Genomic DNA, 16,865 nt, shown 5'->3' with positions numbered 1-16,865 from the left:
CTAAAAATACAAAAAATTAGCCGGGCGTGGTGACGGGCGCCTGTAGTCCCGGCTACTCGGGAGGCTGAAGCAGGAGAATGGTGTGAGCCAGTGAGGCGGAGCTTGCAGTGAGCCGAGATAGCGCCACTGCATTCCAGCCTGGGCGACAGAGCGAGACTCCGTCTCACAAAAATAAATAATTAAATAAAAGTACTCTTCTTGACCAGCTTGACCAACATGGTGAAACCCCCTCTCTACTAAAAATACAAAAATTAGCTGGGCGTGGTGGCGGGCGCCTGTAATCCCGGTTACTCGGGAGGCTGAGGCAAGAGAATCGTTTGAACCCAGGAGGCAGAGGTTTCAGTGAGCTGAGATCATGCCATTGTACTCCAGCCTGGGTGACAGAGCAAGACTCCATCTCAAAAAAAAAAGTACTCTTCTTTTGGTGATAGATTTTGGATGACTTAAGAGTAATTTAATTTTCTAAATAAACATGCTTTGTGAGGTTTTTTTGTTTTGTTTTGTTTTTTTGGAGACAGGGTCTTGCTCTGTCACTCAGGCTGGAGTGCAGTGGCGTGATCATAGCTCACTGTAGCCTCGACCTCCCGGGCTCAAGAGATCCTCCCATCTCAGCCTCCTGAATTGCTGGGACCACAGGCACACACCAACATGCCCAGCTAATTTGATTTTTTATAGAGACAGGGTCTCACCATGTTGCCCAGGTTGGTCTCAAAATTCCTGAGCTCAAGCAATCCTCCTACCTCAGCCTCCCAAAGTGCTGGGATTACAGGCGTGAGCCACCATGCCTGGCCTAATAAACATATTTTATAATCAGAAAATTATTCCCTTTTTTAGAAAGCTCAGTCAGACCAGAGTCTCCCTAGCCAAAGCCTATCAGACATATAGCTGAGCAGCCGCCTTCCCTAATCCTAAGGGTATCTGTTTCCCCCTCACTATCCCAAGGAATATGGAGGGTTTTCCCTTTAATTTGTCTTTAACAATTTCCATAAAGTCAAGAGGCATGGGTATTCTACAGTCCTTTATTGCTAACTCCAAGGTACTCTCAGGCTATTTTTAACACTGGATAAACTGCATATACTGCCAATGCTTTTGCAAGCAGAGATGTGGAAAGAACAGAATATTATTAAGTACCTCTGGCAGTACAGTGCTAAGGAACATAGAATTCTGGGCCTTTCTCATTTAAAACACTAGTTCTGCAAGGCTGGGTAAATTCACAGCAATCTTTTCTCTTACTACCCTGTAAGAGAAAAAGGAAAATAAAGAGGGATCAACTGAGATCTCTCAGGTTCTATCTGCAGAAACTCAAATGTGGCCGCAGGCAGAGCTTGTTTACAAAGTCAGTGTAAAGAAGTCTGATACACTAGGAAGAAAAGGTGTTTTGTTGTTGTACCTGCTGCTCAGAGCAAGCCACAAAGAGCAGCAACGGCAGACAGGAAAGGGTCCTGTGGGCCTGAGGTTTACCACCGTAGGACTCCCACAGTCTAGTGAAGCCTATTTTCTCACTGATGACTTTAACTGGTTTAAGATAAAAATCTGGGAAATAAAATAACTCTTTTTTTTTTTTTTCCTTTAGCAACAGAATAAAGGCCTCAACACTGGTGGGGTTTTTTTCTGGGCTTACAACTAGCGATGTTGACTTCAATCAAAACAGCTGTCGAGACAAATAAAAGACATGCCCCAACCTGTCACACAGACCACAATACAGAACAAGGGCAGCCAAGAGAGGAGGAATATGAGGCACCAAAAGCCATGAACAGATTCAAACTTCTCCCATCCCCATCCGTTGTGCTTACTTATCTCTCAGGACCAAATGACTGGTAAAATTACTTCCTCAAAAGGTAAGAAACCTCCCTCCCCTCCAAAATGCAAAATATGCTATTCAAATATAAAGTATCTTTTTTTTTTTTTTTTTTTTTTTTGGAGACAGAGTTTTGCTCTTGTTGCCCAGGCTGGAGTACAATGGCATGATCTCCGCTCCCCACAACCTCCGCCTCCCGGGTTCAAGCAATTCTCCTGCCTCAGCCTCCCAAGTAGCTGGGATTACAGGCATGCGCCACCACGCCCAGCTATGTTTGTTTTTTTAGTAGAGACGGGGTTTCTCCATGGTGGTCAGGCTGGTCTCGAGCTCCCAACCTCAGGTAATTGGGAGCCTCGAGGCTCCCAACCCACACCTCAGCCTCCCAAAGTGCCGGGATTATAGGCATGAGCCACCGCGCCTGGCCTAAAGTACCATTATTATGGTACCCCCCCACCCCCCAACATCCTCTCAATCTCAGCCCCTACTTACATATGCAAGCAGCAGCGAGGAGACGGCAGGCCAGGTATGGGGGATCACAGCTGGGGAAGGACGGCTGGATGATGTAGTTGGCGAAGGTGATGGCGATGATGGCCTGACTGGTGGGCTCAACAACTAGCAGTGAGACCCACAGGCGGATGAAGGCAATGAAGCCCCCAAAGGCCTCTAGAATATAAGCGTAGCTGGCTCCCGACTTGGTGATGGTGGTCCCCAGCTCTGCATAACAAAGGGCACCCACAACAGAGAAGAGCCCACCAATGGCCCACACAATCAGCGACATCCCATAGGAGGCAGTGTGTACCAGCACACCCTTGGGTGAGACAAAGATCCCTGAGCCGATCATGTTGCCCACCACCAGGCTGACCCCATTCAGCAGGGAGATCTCCTTCTTCAGCTGCATAGTTTCAGAGGACCTTTGAGGTGGCGAGCTGACATCTTCTTCCACCTGGGACTGGCTGGTGTTAGGGACAAGATGGTAGGTGGGTGTGGGCCTCCCAGGCTGCCTGGCTTCCATGACAAACGGTTCCTGCACACCTGTGTTTACTGTGGCCTGGCAAAGAATACAAGTATGTCAGTCTAGGGCAGGAGCTGGTGAGGCTCTGCCCTCTTCCTATTTAGGGACAGCATGCCATGCACACAGCACTAATGACAATAGGCCTGTCTCAGTTCCCACCATAGGACACAGGGAAATTGAAGTGGGTAGACCTTCACTGCTCCCAAGAAAGATGCCATGAGAGCTCACGCATGATGTGATGATGACTTCCGATGACAAATACCTGTCTTGCAGCCCAGAGTAGGCTAGCATTAAATTTGTCCAACGATTGGATTCTCCTTGAGTTATAGATTTCTGCTCTGTTCTCACCAGCTTAAAATCCACAAACCTGCCCTGCAGAGAAGACCAGAGTCCCTGCACCTGGTACACAGTCATCACCAGCTAAAAGGCTTCTCACTGTCCATACTCAGGTAATCCTGCCCACTCACCTCTACCCAAACGTAAACTGGGACTTCTGCAATGTCCAGCGAGACATGGAGACATCTGCAGCTACTCTCAGGCCAGTACAGAACATGAGGAGGTGATGGGAAGGGTGAGGAATTATGCTAAGACAGGGGCATATCATCATTGTAGTGACTAAACCAAGGGGAAGTCCCTAATGAAAATACACACCTGGCCGGGCGCAATGGCTCCCACCTGTAATCCCAGCATGTTGAGAGGCCGAGGCGGGCGGATCACAAGGTCAGGAGATCGAGACCATCCTAGCCAAAATGGTGAAACCCCCATCTCTACTAAACCTACAAAAATTAGCTGGGCGTGGTGACACATACCTGTAATCCCCACTCAGGAGGCTGAGGCAGGAGAATCACTTGAACCAGGGAGTCGGAGGTTGCAGTGAACCAAGATCACGCCACTACACTACAGCCTGGCGACAGAGCGAGACTCGGTCTCAAAAAAAAAAAAAAAATACACGTCTGTGTATCACTGTGTCTGCAACACCTACTTTACTCTCCCATGTTGCTGCTTGCCCATTCCACATCTTTCTTTTTCCAAAGTACCCAAAAGAGAAGGGTTATGTAATAAGACAGGGTGGAGAGAGGACATCCAGGGGCATCCTAACCCAGGGCTAATTTGCCATTGGCGTATTTGCTTTCTCCCCCAGCATGCCCCTCATGTTGGATTCCACATTAACCTACCTATGAAGGACCCAGAATCTATCAAAGGAAAATAAGCACCTTCCTGACCCTGCACCCAGCGTGATCTTCTCCCTCCCTCAACTCCTGTGCCAGTCACACTTCCAATCCCTTGATCCCATCTCATCTTCAGAAGAAATCTGGTGGCCCATCTGATTCCAATCCACCAGTTAGTCCTTTAAGGTCACAGAGATAACCTCCAAGAATCAGCAATAGGAACAGGATCGGCAAGCACATCATCTTTCCAGAAGTCTCTTATCTGTTCAACAAATGTGTATGTGATGTGCCCGAACCTGGCCTCATGGAGCTCAGAGCAAGGAAACCACAGAGAGTCAAGAGTGAGTAGTTCTTAGGGAAAATGCTGATCTCCACAGTCCCCACCCAAAACTCCTGCCTTCCCTGTCCCAAACCCCTTCAAGTCCGGACCTGAGCCCAAGTAAAAAAGCTCCTCCCAGGCCCTAGTGAAGCCTTTCTCAAGTCCCAGGAGTGGAGGCAGCCTACCTCTGCTTCAGTGAGGCTGAGCTTTAAGGCAGCACCACTTTTGCTCTCACTCTGGCACCAAGCCATGCAGGTTTCCTGCGCAGGCACCTGGAAACATATTTGTTTTCATGTGCCTGTCAGGTAAGCCCAGGCATCCATTAGAACAAAACCAGTATACAGCTGGGGAGCCTATAGTCTCACATAAGAGCCAGGTGCAAAGAGACCTAGGATGCCTTTTCTACCCAAGTCAACACGGAGACAAGCAGAGAAATCTGACCCCAGTGACCAATACAGCTCCCCCTATTCTATCAGACTCTAGCTGGGAGGAGGTATTGGGGTTACTAGGTATTCCCTTTGTATTCATAAAACCTGGCACTGGTGTCGCTGATATGGCTTTATCAGGTTTGTCAAATACACTGGTGAAACTACCCAGTGGCCTTATTTAGAGAGGTGGGGCACAGTCACAGCCCCACAAGACCTCATGCCTAGGATTTCAGTCGCAGCACCTGAATGAAAGATAAGGTTCCTGCTGGAAGGTTAAGGATTCCTTCAGCCAAGGAGAGTAGCAGAATCACACACAACTGAAGGCAGATAAGACTTCTTTCTCTTTCAGTCTCTCTCTCTCTTTTTTATTCAAGAGACAAGGTCTCAGTTTGTCACCCAGGCTGGAGTACAATCATGCAATCATAGCTCACTGCAGCCTCCAACTCCTAGGCTCAATCAGTCCTCTATCTTAGCCTCATGAGTAGCTAGGACTAAAGGTGCTCGCCACCATGCCCAGCTATTTATTTATGTATGTATGTATGTATTTATTTTTTAAATTTGTTTGTAGAGACAGTGTTTCACTATGTTGCCCAAGCTGGTCTTGAACTCCTGGCCTCCACTGATCCTCCTACCTTGGCCTCCTGAAGTGCTGAAATTACAGGTGTGAGCCACCATGCCAGGCTTCTTTATCTTCATTCAGTAACATAATGCATGCTGGGCGCAGTGGCTCACGCCTGTAATCCCAGCACTTTGGGAGGCTGAGGCGGGCAGATCACAATGCCAAGAGATTGAGACCATCCTGGCCAACATGGTGAAACCCCATCTCTAATAAAAATACAAAAAAATTTAGCTGGGCGTGGTGGCATGCACTTGTAGTCTCAGCTACTCAGGAGGCTGAGGCAGGAGAATCACCTGAACCTGGGAGGCGGAGGTTGCAGTGAGCCAAGATAGCGCCACTGCACTCTAGTCTGGTGACAGAGCAAGACTCTGTCTCAAAAAAAAAAAAGAAAAGAAAAGAAAAATGCAATTGTTATCAAGAGCCTGTCCTTGGCAAAAGTAATTAAAGTTCCTACCTCTTTGCTAAACACCTATGAGCAAAATTGTGATGTAACCCTAGCAGCTCCCAAGAGCACATGACTAAGTCCCAGGCTGGCTTAGCTACACATACAACCCCAAGACCATCCCTTACCTTCTGTCCATATCTAAACTTCACCTTGGCAGGGCACAGTGGTGCACACCTGTAATCCCAGCACTTTGGGAGGCCAAAGCAGGTGGATCACTTGAGCCCAGGAGACCAGCCTGGGCAATGGCAAAACCCTGTCTACACCAAAAAACTACAAAAGTTAGCTGGGCATGGTGGCACACACCTGTAGTCTTAGTTACTCAGGAGGCTGAAGTGGGAGGATCACCTGAGCCCAAGAAGGTTGAGGCTGCAGTGAGCCATGATCACACTATTGCACTCCTGCCTGGGTGACAGAGACCCTGTCTCAAAAAACAAACAACAAAAAGCACAAATAAAATGGGACCAGACATGATGACTCACACCTATAATCCTAGTACTTTGGGAGACCAAGGCTGGAGGATCGCCTGAAGCCAGGAGTTCAGGAGTAGCCTGGGCAACATAGGGAGGCTCCGTCTCTACAAAAAAATGAAATAAGAAAAAACGAGGCCAGGCACAGTGGTCCACACCTGTAATCCAGCACTTTGGGAGGCTGAGGCAAGAGGATTGCTTGAGCCCAGGAGTCCGAGACCAGCCTGGACAACACAGCAAGACCCCATCTCTACAAAAAATATAAAAATTAGCCGGGCACGGTGGCACATGCCAGCTACTTGGGAGGCCAAGGTGGGAGTATCTCTTGAGCCAAGGAGGTCGGGGCTGCGGTGAGCCATTATCATGCCACTGCATTCCAGCCTGGGCGACACAGCAAGACTCTTTCAAAAAAAAAAAAAAAATCTAATATAAAATGGAAAGTCCTCAACTTCCAGCTTCCACTCAGGATGGATAGCACATTCTCACTCCAGTGACAACAATTTTTCTTGGAGCCATCAGAAAGCTGAAGTTACAGGGCAACCAACTAGATTGAAACTGATGGAAAGATGGCCACCTCCAAGGAGATAGAGAGATACAAGGTCTGGCTCACCTGTGGCAGTGGGAGAAAGATAAGACCACCATTTAGGTGAGTCAGAAGAATTCAAGTAAATTTTTTTAAAAATTACCAAATGTCAAGTGTGGGTTAGTGAGAGCCACAGACACTCAGGTTTTTTCCATAGACCTCAGTGGTTACTCAAAAGAAATACTGGGCAAGTAACCTGAGAAAACCTCTCTTGGTAGTGCTGGCTTATGGGAGGGAAAATACAAAGGCCAACCTATACCTTTCTCCTCTAAAGAATAAAAACCATAAACCCCTGGGAAAGGGCAGCAAACTCTGTCACTCCTGAGGCAGCTGGGGCAGGATAAAAGAAAAAAAAACTCTATGCCTGGAGGAGGGGCAGGAAATTCTGGGCAAGACCACTGGAGGTGTCTTTCTCCTGGGAAAAGGGCAGGAGCACCCAGAAAGATCCACTCCCAAGACCCAGGGAAACAAACAGGGCCTGCCTAAGACTGAGGCTGAACCAGACAACAGAGAAATCCCTACTCCCTACCACCAGGTTAGCAAGCACCCAAGAACAAGCAACAGTAGTCTACCACTGAGACTGTGCACTGAGGCATAGGTGCACAGAGAAATCCTAAAGCTAAGGGTGGCTGGACGCAGTGGCTTACACCTGTAATCTCAGCTACTCTGGAGGCTAAGGCTGGAGGAACTTGAGGCCAAGAGTTCGAGACCAGCCTGGGCAACATAGCAAGACCCCATCTCTACAAAAAAAAATTTAAAAGTAGCAAGGCATGATGGCACACGCCTATAGCCCCAGCTATTTACTCAGAAAGCTAAGAGGTAAGCTTGAGCTCAGGAGTTTGGAGGCTGCAGTGAACCATGATGGCACTACTGGCACTCCAGCCTCGGTGACAGAGTGAGATGACCGAGTGAGACCTTTTTTCTTTCTTTTTTTTCTTTTTGAGACAGTCTTGCTTTGTCACGCAGGCTGGAGTGCAGTGGTACAATCTTGGCTCACTGTAACCTCTGCCTCCTGGGTTCGAGGGATTCTCCTGCCTCAGCCTCCCGAGTAGCTGGGACTACAGGTGTGCACTACCATGCCCGGCTAATAAGCTGAGGGTATGGATGGAGGATAACCACTGAGAAAAAGCCTCCCTCCAGCAAACCAACCGTAAGCTGGCAAGGAAACATGAGAAGAATTTGAAGCCATTGGTGCACCTAACGTAACCATAGCAACAATAACACCCAAACACAACTGTCTCCTGACTAGGAGTTCAAACTCCCATACAAACAGTCTAGCAAAGAAGAGCTGTACCCAGTTCCCAAAATAAATACTGTATACCTCAGTATCTACTGTTCCACATACGGTATCTGGCAATCAGTAACAAGTTACAAGCAACACAAAAAAAGCAAGAAAAACAACTCACTATCAAGAGGTAAAGTAATCAATAGGACCATACTGAGAGATGACCCAGATAATGGAAACATCAAACAAGGAATTTAAAATAATTGTGTTTGATACATTTAAGGCTCTACTGAAAAAGTTGAACAGCATGCAGAACAAATGTGGAACTTTAGCAGTGAGATGAAAACCAAAAGGGTCAAAATGGAAAAAGTGAAAAAATAGAACAGAACATCAACCTGTGGGACAATATCAAATAGCGTAGGTAAATATTTTTTAAATACATATTTTTGCTCTTTTTTTTTTTTAGACGGAGTTTCGCTCGTTGCCCACGCTGGAGTGCAGTGGCTCGATCTCAGCTCACCACAACCTCTGCCTCCCAAGTTCAAACAATTCTCCTGCCTCAGCCTCATGAGTAGCTGGGATTACAGGCACATGCCCCCACACCCAGCTAATTTTTTTATTTTTAGTAGAGACGGGGTTTCACCATGTTGGCCAGGATGGTCTTGATCTCTTGACCTCATGATCCGCCCGCCTCGGCCTCCCAAAGTGCTAGGATTACAGGTGTGAGCCACGACGCTCGGCCCCAGCTAATTTTGTATTTTTAGTAGAGATGGGGTTTCTCCATGTTAGTGAGGCTGGTCTCGAACTCCCGACCTCAGGTAATCCGCCCACCTCCGCCTCCCAAAGTGCTGGGATTACAGGTGTGAGCCACCGCATCCAACCACATTTTTGCTCACTTTTAATAACTTTAGAATATAACTGACTACCCAAAACAAAAATAGTAGTAATGTATTATGGGATTATAGCATATTTAAACGTAAAAATGTCAAGCCGGGCATGGTGGCCCACACCTATAATCCCTGCACTTTGGGAGGCTGAGGCAGGGGGAATCACTTGAGCCCAGGAGTTTGAGACCAGCCCGGGCAACACAGCAAGACCCTGTCTCTACAAAAAATATAAAAATTAGCCAGGCATAGTGATGCATGCCTGTAGTCCCAGCTACTCAGGAGGCTAAGACAGGATGATCCCTTGAACCTGGGAGTCAGAGGTTGCAGTGAGCTGAGAGATCGCACCACTGCACTCCAGCCTGGGCACTTCAGTGAGACTGAAAGTGTCTCCAAAAAAACAAGTAAAATGTCTGGCCAGTCACAGTGGGAAGCCAAGAAGGGACGGAGGATCACTTGAGGCCGAGTTCAAGACCAGCCTGGGCAACATAGGGAGACCTCTGTCTCTACAAAAGGAAGGAAAGAAAGAAGGAGGGAAGGAAGGAAGGAAAGAAGGAAGGAAGGAGGGAAGGAGGGAAGAGGGAAGGAGGGAAGGAGAGAGGAAGGAAGGTAGGTGAACTAGCTGTATTAACATCAGACATTTTCTGACACAGTACTTATTCTTCAGGTAACAATTGATAAAGAAGAATAAATCATGGCAAAAAGCTACTAAGACTCGGTTTTGAAGGAATTTGCATTTAATTAATCACAACAGTAGTTACATACATTCCAAAAACAGCAGTGCGTACCTGTGTGAGACGTGTTGTCTATCCTGTCCCCAGAGTAGATCTGTAGACCCTCTGCAACAATGGAATGAAAATCGTTGATTCAAGAGGTCGATTATTAAGACATTACCTCCAGCTAGGCATTATGAGAGGGTCATCAAAATTCTACCAGATCACCCTCCTGAATTGGCTATCCTTTTCCCTCAATTTTTATCCAATTCATAAGAGAAATTGCTACTTCCAATTAGTTACAGGTGCCACGAAGAAAAAAAAGAGAGAAATTGGTATGTGAGGATCACACACAATATCAATCTCTCTCAGCCTGGGTAACATGGCAAAACCCCATCTCTACAAAAAAAAAATACAAAAAATTAGGCTGGGTGCAGTGGCTCAAGCCTGTAATCCCAGCACTTTTGAGAGGCCAAGGTAAGAAGATGGCTTGAGGCCAGGAGTTTGAGACCAACCTGGGCAACATGGCAAAAAAAAATTTTTTTTTTTGAGACAGAGTTCCACTCTTGTTGCCCAGGCTGGAGTGCAATGACGTGATCTTGGCTCACTGCAACCTCCACCTCCTGGGTTCAAGCGATTCTCCTGCCTCAGCTTTCCGAGTAGCTGGGATTACAGGCATGCACCACACCCAGCTAATTTTTTGTATTTAGTAGAGACGGGGTTTCACCATGTTGCTCAGGCTGGTCTCGGACTCCTGGGACCTCAGGTGTTCCGCCTGCCTCGGCTTCCCAAAGTGCTGGGATTACAGGAGTGAGCCACCACACCCAGCCAACAAAAAAATTTTAAAAAATTTTAAATTCCTGCAGTCTCCTGCAGCAGGTAATAAAGGAATTTAACAGACTACTAAAATTTCCCCATGAAAATTTAACCACGAGACTGCCATTTTTTGGAATAAATTTTTTTATTTATTCCAAAAAATTTTGGAATAAATGAATTTATCACAATTCAATTACATCAGAATTTTTGGAATAAATGAATTTATCACAATTCAATTACATCAGAAAACGGGATGAAAGGGGGGAAAAGCTCAATTACAAAGGAAGTTTTACAAAGTGGATTTGAAACCAAAATTTTTGTAATGACTAAAGGAAAAATGCTATTGAGAATGTTTGGAAAAACTCAAAAACATTTTTACTGTGTACTCTCACAACAATCAACACAGAAGAGTTCTGTGACCAAATGGCGGGTGGGGGGGGGGTGGGGGGGTGCGGAGGGTTCCCCACTAACAAGCAATCATTTCTCCCCAGGGACACCAGCTGAGTGTCCTCCAGTTCAATCCCAACACTATCTACCTGGAGACAGCATCAGATCCCACAGCGGAAGGGCTCAGTTCCACAAGACTGCCCCTCCCCCACAGGATACCTGGCACAAATCCAGGCCTCCTGAACTTCTGACCGAACTGTTTCAAGTTGGGGCTCCCAAGACTCCTCTTTGGGTTCAATTAATTTGCTAGAGGGGCTCACAGAAGTCAGAGAAACACTTACTTACGTTTACTGGTATATTATAAAGGATATTACAAAGGATACAGATGAAGAGGTTTGCAGAGCCACGTATGGGGGAAGGGTCACAGACTTTCCTTGTCCTCCCAGGGAGAAGTACCATCCAGGAACCTCCACGTGTCCAGCTATCCGGAAGCTCCCCAAACCCCCGGCCTCTTGGGTTTTTATGGAGGCTTCATTACATAGGCATGAGTGATTAAGCCACTGGCCATTGGTGATCAACTTAACCTCACCCTCCTCCTTTCTCCCCTCCCCGGAGGTTGGGGGTAGGGCTCAAAGTCCCAACCCTCTAATCCTGACTTGGTCTTTCCAGTGACCAGCCCCCATCCTGAAGCTTTCTAGGGGCTGCCAGCCACCAGTTATCAGCATACAAAAAGACATTACTTTTGACCTTTCTAAGTATTTTAGGAGTTGTATGCTAGGAAACGGGCTGAAGACCAAAAAATATTTTGCTATATCACAGAGAAATACATCAAAATCTTTGTATTCCCCCCTCTGGTTGAATCAAAATCTTAACTATGGTGAAAACACAGAAGACTTTTTCTTATAAAACTCTCTGAGTTACGGCCAGGCGCAGTGTCTCACACATGTAATCGCAGCATTTTGGGAGGCTGAGGCGGGTGGATAGCCTGAGGTCAGAAGTTCGGGACCAGCCTGGCCAACATAGTGAAACCCCATCTCTGCTAAAAATACAAAAAATTGTCCGGGCATGGTGGTGGGCGCCTGTAATCCCAGTTACTCGAGAGGCTGAGGCATGAGAATCACTTGAACCCGGGAGATGGAGGTTACAGTGAGCTGAGATCGCACCATTGCACTCCAGCCTGGGCAATGAGAGCGAAACTCCGTCTCAAAAAAAAAAAAAAAAAAAATTCCACCACAATTGGGAGGCCGAGACGGGCAGATTGCCTGAGCTCAGGAGTTCATGACCAGCCTGGCCAACATGGTAAAGCCCCGTCTCTACTAAAAATACAATAATTAGCTGGGCATGGTGGCGGGCGCCTGTAATCCCAGCTACTTGGGAGGCTGAGGCAGGAGAATCGCTTGAATCCAGGAGGCAGAGGTTGCAGTGAACAGAGATCGCGCCACCACACCCCAGCCTGGGTGACAGAGTAAGACTATGTCTCCAAAAAAAAAAAAGAAAAAACCCACCACAATTACTCTTTAGAAAGAGTTGTAATATAAATAAATGTATAATTTATTTTTATAATAAATTACAGTGTTACTTAATATGTAATACTAAAGAGTTGTTAATTATGTGTAAGCCATTCTCTTTACCAGTATTGTATTCACACTGTATACAAGTAAGTAAAAACTCTTTGTAAATCACACAAACAAAAGAAAAGACAGCGCAACAATATTCACCTGTCAAGAAATACGTGAACATCACACTTTCATAAGCCACCTCCTCATAAATGGGTCCAGTACTGAGAAGGAAATGAAGTCCCCTGCAGCAAGGCCTAATTCCACTTGTCTGCCTTGGCCACATAAACTCTGCAACAAAGAGTGGGAGGGAACTGATCAAAAAATGAACCCTTTTAACCTGAGAAAACTGATATAAAAATATATATATGTAATTTTTTTTAAATTAACCAAGAAAGCAGCAAAATGATATTTGCTTGTAAAATCTAAATTTTACATGCCCGGCAGGGGCAGTCCTAATTACTGGCAGGTTCCATGACACCCACAGGGTGGGTATAACTGAAGCAGCCAGCCCAAACCTGTCAGAGAACTGGCCTTGTCACATTAAATCATGCATGTCTAGGCAGCTCTGGGGCCCCAGGTCCCGTGGGCACCGTTTACATAACTTTTTTTCTTTTTTTTTTTGGAGACAGAGTCTCGCTCTGTCACCCAGGCTAGAGTGCAATGGCGCAATCTTGGCTCACTGCAACCTCCACCTCCCGGGTTCAAGCCATTCTCCTGCCTCAGCCTCCGGAGTAGGTGGGACTACAAGTGCCCACCACCACACCCAGCTCATTTTTTTAGTAGAGATGGGATTTCACCGTGTTAGCCAGGATGGTCTCGATCTCCTGACCTCGTGATCCGCCTGCCTCGGCCTCCCAAAGTGCTGGGATTACAGGCCTGAGCCACCGCACCCGGCCTGCGTAACTTTTTTAGAAACTAATATACATCCAAGAGATTACAGCAAGAAGCACAAAGGTCAGGAAATTTCTTCTACTAAGAATTTCCAGGGAGATGGGGATCATAAAACCGGTATATGCAATAAAAATACATCCATGGCCAAATAGGGAAGGAGGACAAGGAGAGAGAGGAAGAGAGGAGAAAATCAGGCTGGTGGTTTTCCACACACTTGCCAGGAAAATAAATCAGGCTAGTGGTTTTCCACACACTTGCCAGGAAAATAAACTACAGTGAAACAACTTGAATGACGATCTGAGATCAAAGTTGGGAAGCAAAAGCCGTCTGGGCAGCACACATGGGACCTGAGTAATGCAGGCAGCCTGGGCAGGTCCCCAAAGGGCCTCACCGCCACCAAAAAGAGGTGGAACTGATATAAGGAAGCACTCACAGTCTTTCAAGTCTGCTCCTCCCAGATATGAAATCTGGGAGCAGCTCTGAGAGATAAGCTCCGGATGGCTGGGCACTGAACTGCTGCCCTGCGAGATGAGCTGGCCCTGGCTTTTTCCCCTATCAAGGGCAGAGACTGAATTCTTTTTAACTGTGTCACCAAGCCCAGGGCATACAAGAGGTACTCAAAAACGTGTTCGCCGACACCCTGATTCCTATTTATACTGACCATTACACAACATGTTTGCTTAGAGCCCAGCGAAGAATTTTCAGAATGTTTCACGTCTATCTCCCCACATTCAGGAGAGATAGTCACACAAGATGACAGGCTATAGGGACGCTCAAAAGAGCCATAATCACCAGGAGCACGCGGGTTCCCCAGCGCCAGCAGCCCAACGCTCCAGGCTCCAGCACGCCACAAAACCTTGCGGCATTCTCTAAAGTAAAAGGACTGATTTTAAAATGATAATCGTCATTCTTGCGACAGCCCCAGGAAGCCTGGTTCCTGCGGTCCTGAGCCCGCGTCTTTCTCCGCCCCACGGCGGCCGCCACACAGCACAGGTTCTCCGACCTGCAGTCGGAGGCGCAGTCACAGTCCCACTCAGGGTCACCGTCGCACAGTCTCACGCTCGCGGCGCGGCCCGCGCACTCAGCGTCCCGGTCACCCTCGCACCTGGGGTTTCCCTCTCCACACACATCCCCGGTCTCCCTCACACTCGCCGCGTCGCCAGCACACCCCAAGACTGGCTCCCTCGCGGTCACCATCAGCCTCCGGGGCTCGCACCCATACAGCGTTTCTCCCACACTCGGCCCTCATGTTCGAGGTTCCGCTCTCCTCGTGGCGCCCCCCCTCACCCGCAGCGCCTCTCGCGCGGCCCCGATCGGCCAGCCCCGCGCTGTTTCTGGGCCGCATCCCGCTCCCGACTGCGGCAGCGAAGACCCACAGGGTTCGGCTCCCAGAGAACGCGGCCCAGCCCCGGCCCCGCTCCCAGCGCGCCCGCCCATGGCCCAGCCCGTTACCTCCCAGTGGCCCGGCGCCGCCAGGATGCTCGGTCGCGCCGCCGCCGCGGCGGCAGCTCAGGCCCCGCCCCGCCACGTCACCCGCCGCCGGATCGCGACAGCGCGCGCCGCGTCGGGACACAGTTCCGTGCGGGGCCAGCTGGCGGCGGCGCTTCCGGGCCCCCGTGGCCGCCACTGCCTGGCCGGTACGGGGTCCGCCGGCCCAAAACGTGAGCGTGGACGCCTGACAGCCCCCAGCTGCCTCGTCAGGGCCCGAGCAGCCCGTGAACTGGGCCTGGCCACGCTCGCCGCCCTTGAGTTAGATGGGGCCTCCGAGGGCGTCCACACCGGACATTCCCGTGGGGAGCTCTCATCGGCCCCCGCACCCCGTTCCTATCTCGCGCTTGACCTGGGCCCGACGCCCAGGGCGCCCCCTACAGCTCACACAGGGATCCAAACGGCCTCCGCCGCCGGGCCACTGCCACTCTCAGTCTAGGAACCCCAGGAAGACACACACTCTGGGGACTTGTCCAAACACACGCACAGCTCAGACTCGCAGCCCTTGAGGCCCCCGCACCCACAAAGAAACTGCAGGCCCCCTTTGCCAACCCCAGGCCTCCCTGGGGCTCTGTCCTCATCTTCCCAAGAGGGCTGCCACCCCTCTTGGGGGAGCTGCACTTCCTGCTCCCTTCCCCTCCCTCTGTTTACTCCTCCATCTTTCTCTCAAGTTCCTTTTCCTCTGGTGGCTCTGGGGCTCTCTGTCTAGAGCCTCCTGACCTCATGGGCGTCTGAGCCCTCCTCCGAAATTTCCTGTCCACACCTCAAGCACTGACTTTCTCCAGGGCTCTGGAATCTTTTCCCCCAGCCTTATGACCACAAGTGCACGTCCTCTGGTTCCAGACCATACCCAGGACCCTGCTCCCTGCCACCCAGTGACAGGGACCCAGCTCCTGTCAGATGGGTAGCACCTCAGACCCTTCCTCCCCACTCCTCCCACGGCCTGTACCTCGTTTTCTTCTCCCCAGCCACAACGGCTTCCCAATCCCTATCCTGCTCCCCTTAACCCATCTCCACAGAGTAGGGGATGCTCCTAAAATACAGATTGCGATGACTTTGTATCTCCTCTGCCTAAAACCCTTCCATTCTCCTCTCTGCAGGCCTGGGATGACAATACTTGAGGAACCCTCGCTGGTGCTGCCCTCCTGCCCTCTGCTTGGAACACCTCCCCTAAGTGTCAGTGAGTGGACTTACATATTTGGATCAATCGAGTTGCACCCTTTGCCTCCCAGATCAGTTCCTCCGGCCTCCCTGGCTAGGCAGAAGGACAGCTCTGGACACTTGTGTCAGCACCCAGCCCATTTGTCCCTGCCACAGCTTCATATAAGGTATGCCGGCTCAGCCGGGCCTGGTGGCTCACACCTGTAATCCTACAACTTTGGGAGGCTGAGGCAGGCAGATCACCTGAGGTCGGGAGTTCGAGACCAGCCTGACCAACATGGAGAAACCCCGTCTCTACTAAAAATACAAAATTAGCCAAGTGTGGTGGCACATGCCTGTAATCGCAGCTACTCAGGAGGCTGAGGCAGGAGAATCGCTTTAACCCGGGAGGCAGAGGTTGCAGTAAGCCGAGATCGTGCCATTGCACTCCAGCCTGGGCGATAAGAGCGAAACTACATCTCAAAAAAAAAAAAAAAAAAAAAAAAAAAAACATATGCCAGCTCCCTCTGGCTTTGCAGTCTCACACCCAGTTACATAGCCCATCAGCTGAAAGCCCCATGTACACCACACCCTGAATCAGATGTTCTCCAACACCATCAGTGTTCCTCAGGACTACCCTGCAGGATACATTTATTTGTAACCATTCTTTTCTTTTGCTTTTAGAGATCCTGCTGTTGCCCAGGCTGGAGTGCAATGGCTATTCACAGGTGTGATCATAGCTCACTGCAGCCTCGAACTCCTGGTTTCAAGCGATCTTCCTGCTTCAGCTTCCTACTTGGGACTACAGATTTATTTCATCCTTTTTTTTTTTTTTTTTTTTTGAGATGTATCTCACTCTGTTTTGCTCAGGCTGGAGTGCAGTGGCGCCAACTTGGCTCACTGTAGCCTCCGCCTCCCAGGT

At 49.0% G+C, this 16,865-nt stretch overlaps 1 protein-coding gene across 24 annotated transcripts in view; it reads right to left on the bottom strand.

The window, feature by feature from the left end:
* Nucleotides 1-15,127, bottom strand: part of SLC7A6 (solute carrier family 7 member 6) — a 38,889-nt gene extending 23,762 nt beyond the window's left edge. For 2 of the 24 annotated variants that reach the window (XR_010124305.1, XM_063654450.1), the window contains exons 1-4: nucleotides 12,584-12,712; nucleotides 9,738-9,788; nucleotides 3,620-3,714; nucleotides 2,288-2,846 (exon numbers count right to left, since the gene is read on the bottom strand). Coding sequence is in view for 20 of the 24 variants with exons in the window: in XM_063654450.1 (XP_063510520.1) it covers nucleotides 2,288-2,810 (523 nt within the window). In the remaining 4 variants the exon portion in view is untranslated. Of the gene's footprint in view, nucleotides 1-2,287; nucleotides 2,873-3,072; nucleotides 3,738-4,483; nucleotides 4,571-9,737; nucleotides 9,789-11,210; nucleotides 11,395-12,583; nucleotides 12,713-14,767 lie in introns of those variants that run through there. The other 22 variants (XR_010124306.1, XR_010124307.1, XM_063654458.1 and 19 more) reach the window with 22 other exon arrangements.
* Between the last annotated feature and the right edge of the window lie 1,738 nt (nucleotides 15,128-16,865).

The sequence above is a fragment of the Pongo pygmaeus genome, chromosome 18 (assembly GCF_028885625.2).
Source record: "Pongo pygmaeus isolate AG05252 chromosome 18, NHGRI_mPonPyg2-v2.0_pri, whole genome shotgun sequence".
In the NCBI taxonomy this organism is placed as follows: domain Eukaryota; kingdom Metazoa; phylum Chordata; class Mammalia; order Primates; family Hominidae; genus Pongo; species Pongo pygmaeus.
The sequence above is the reverse complement of the archived record's forward strand: the minus strand, read 5'-3'. Positions and strand labels throughout refer to the sequence as shown.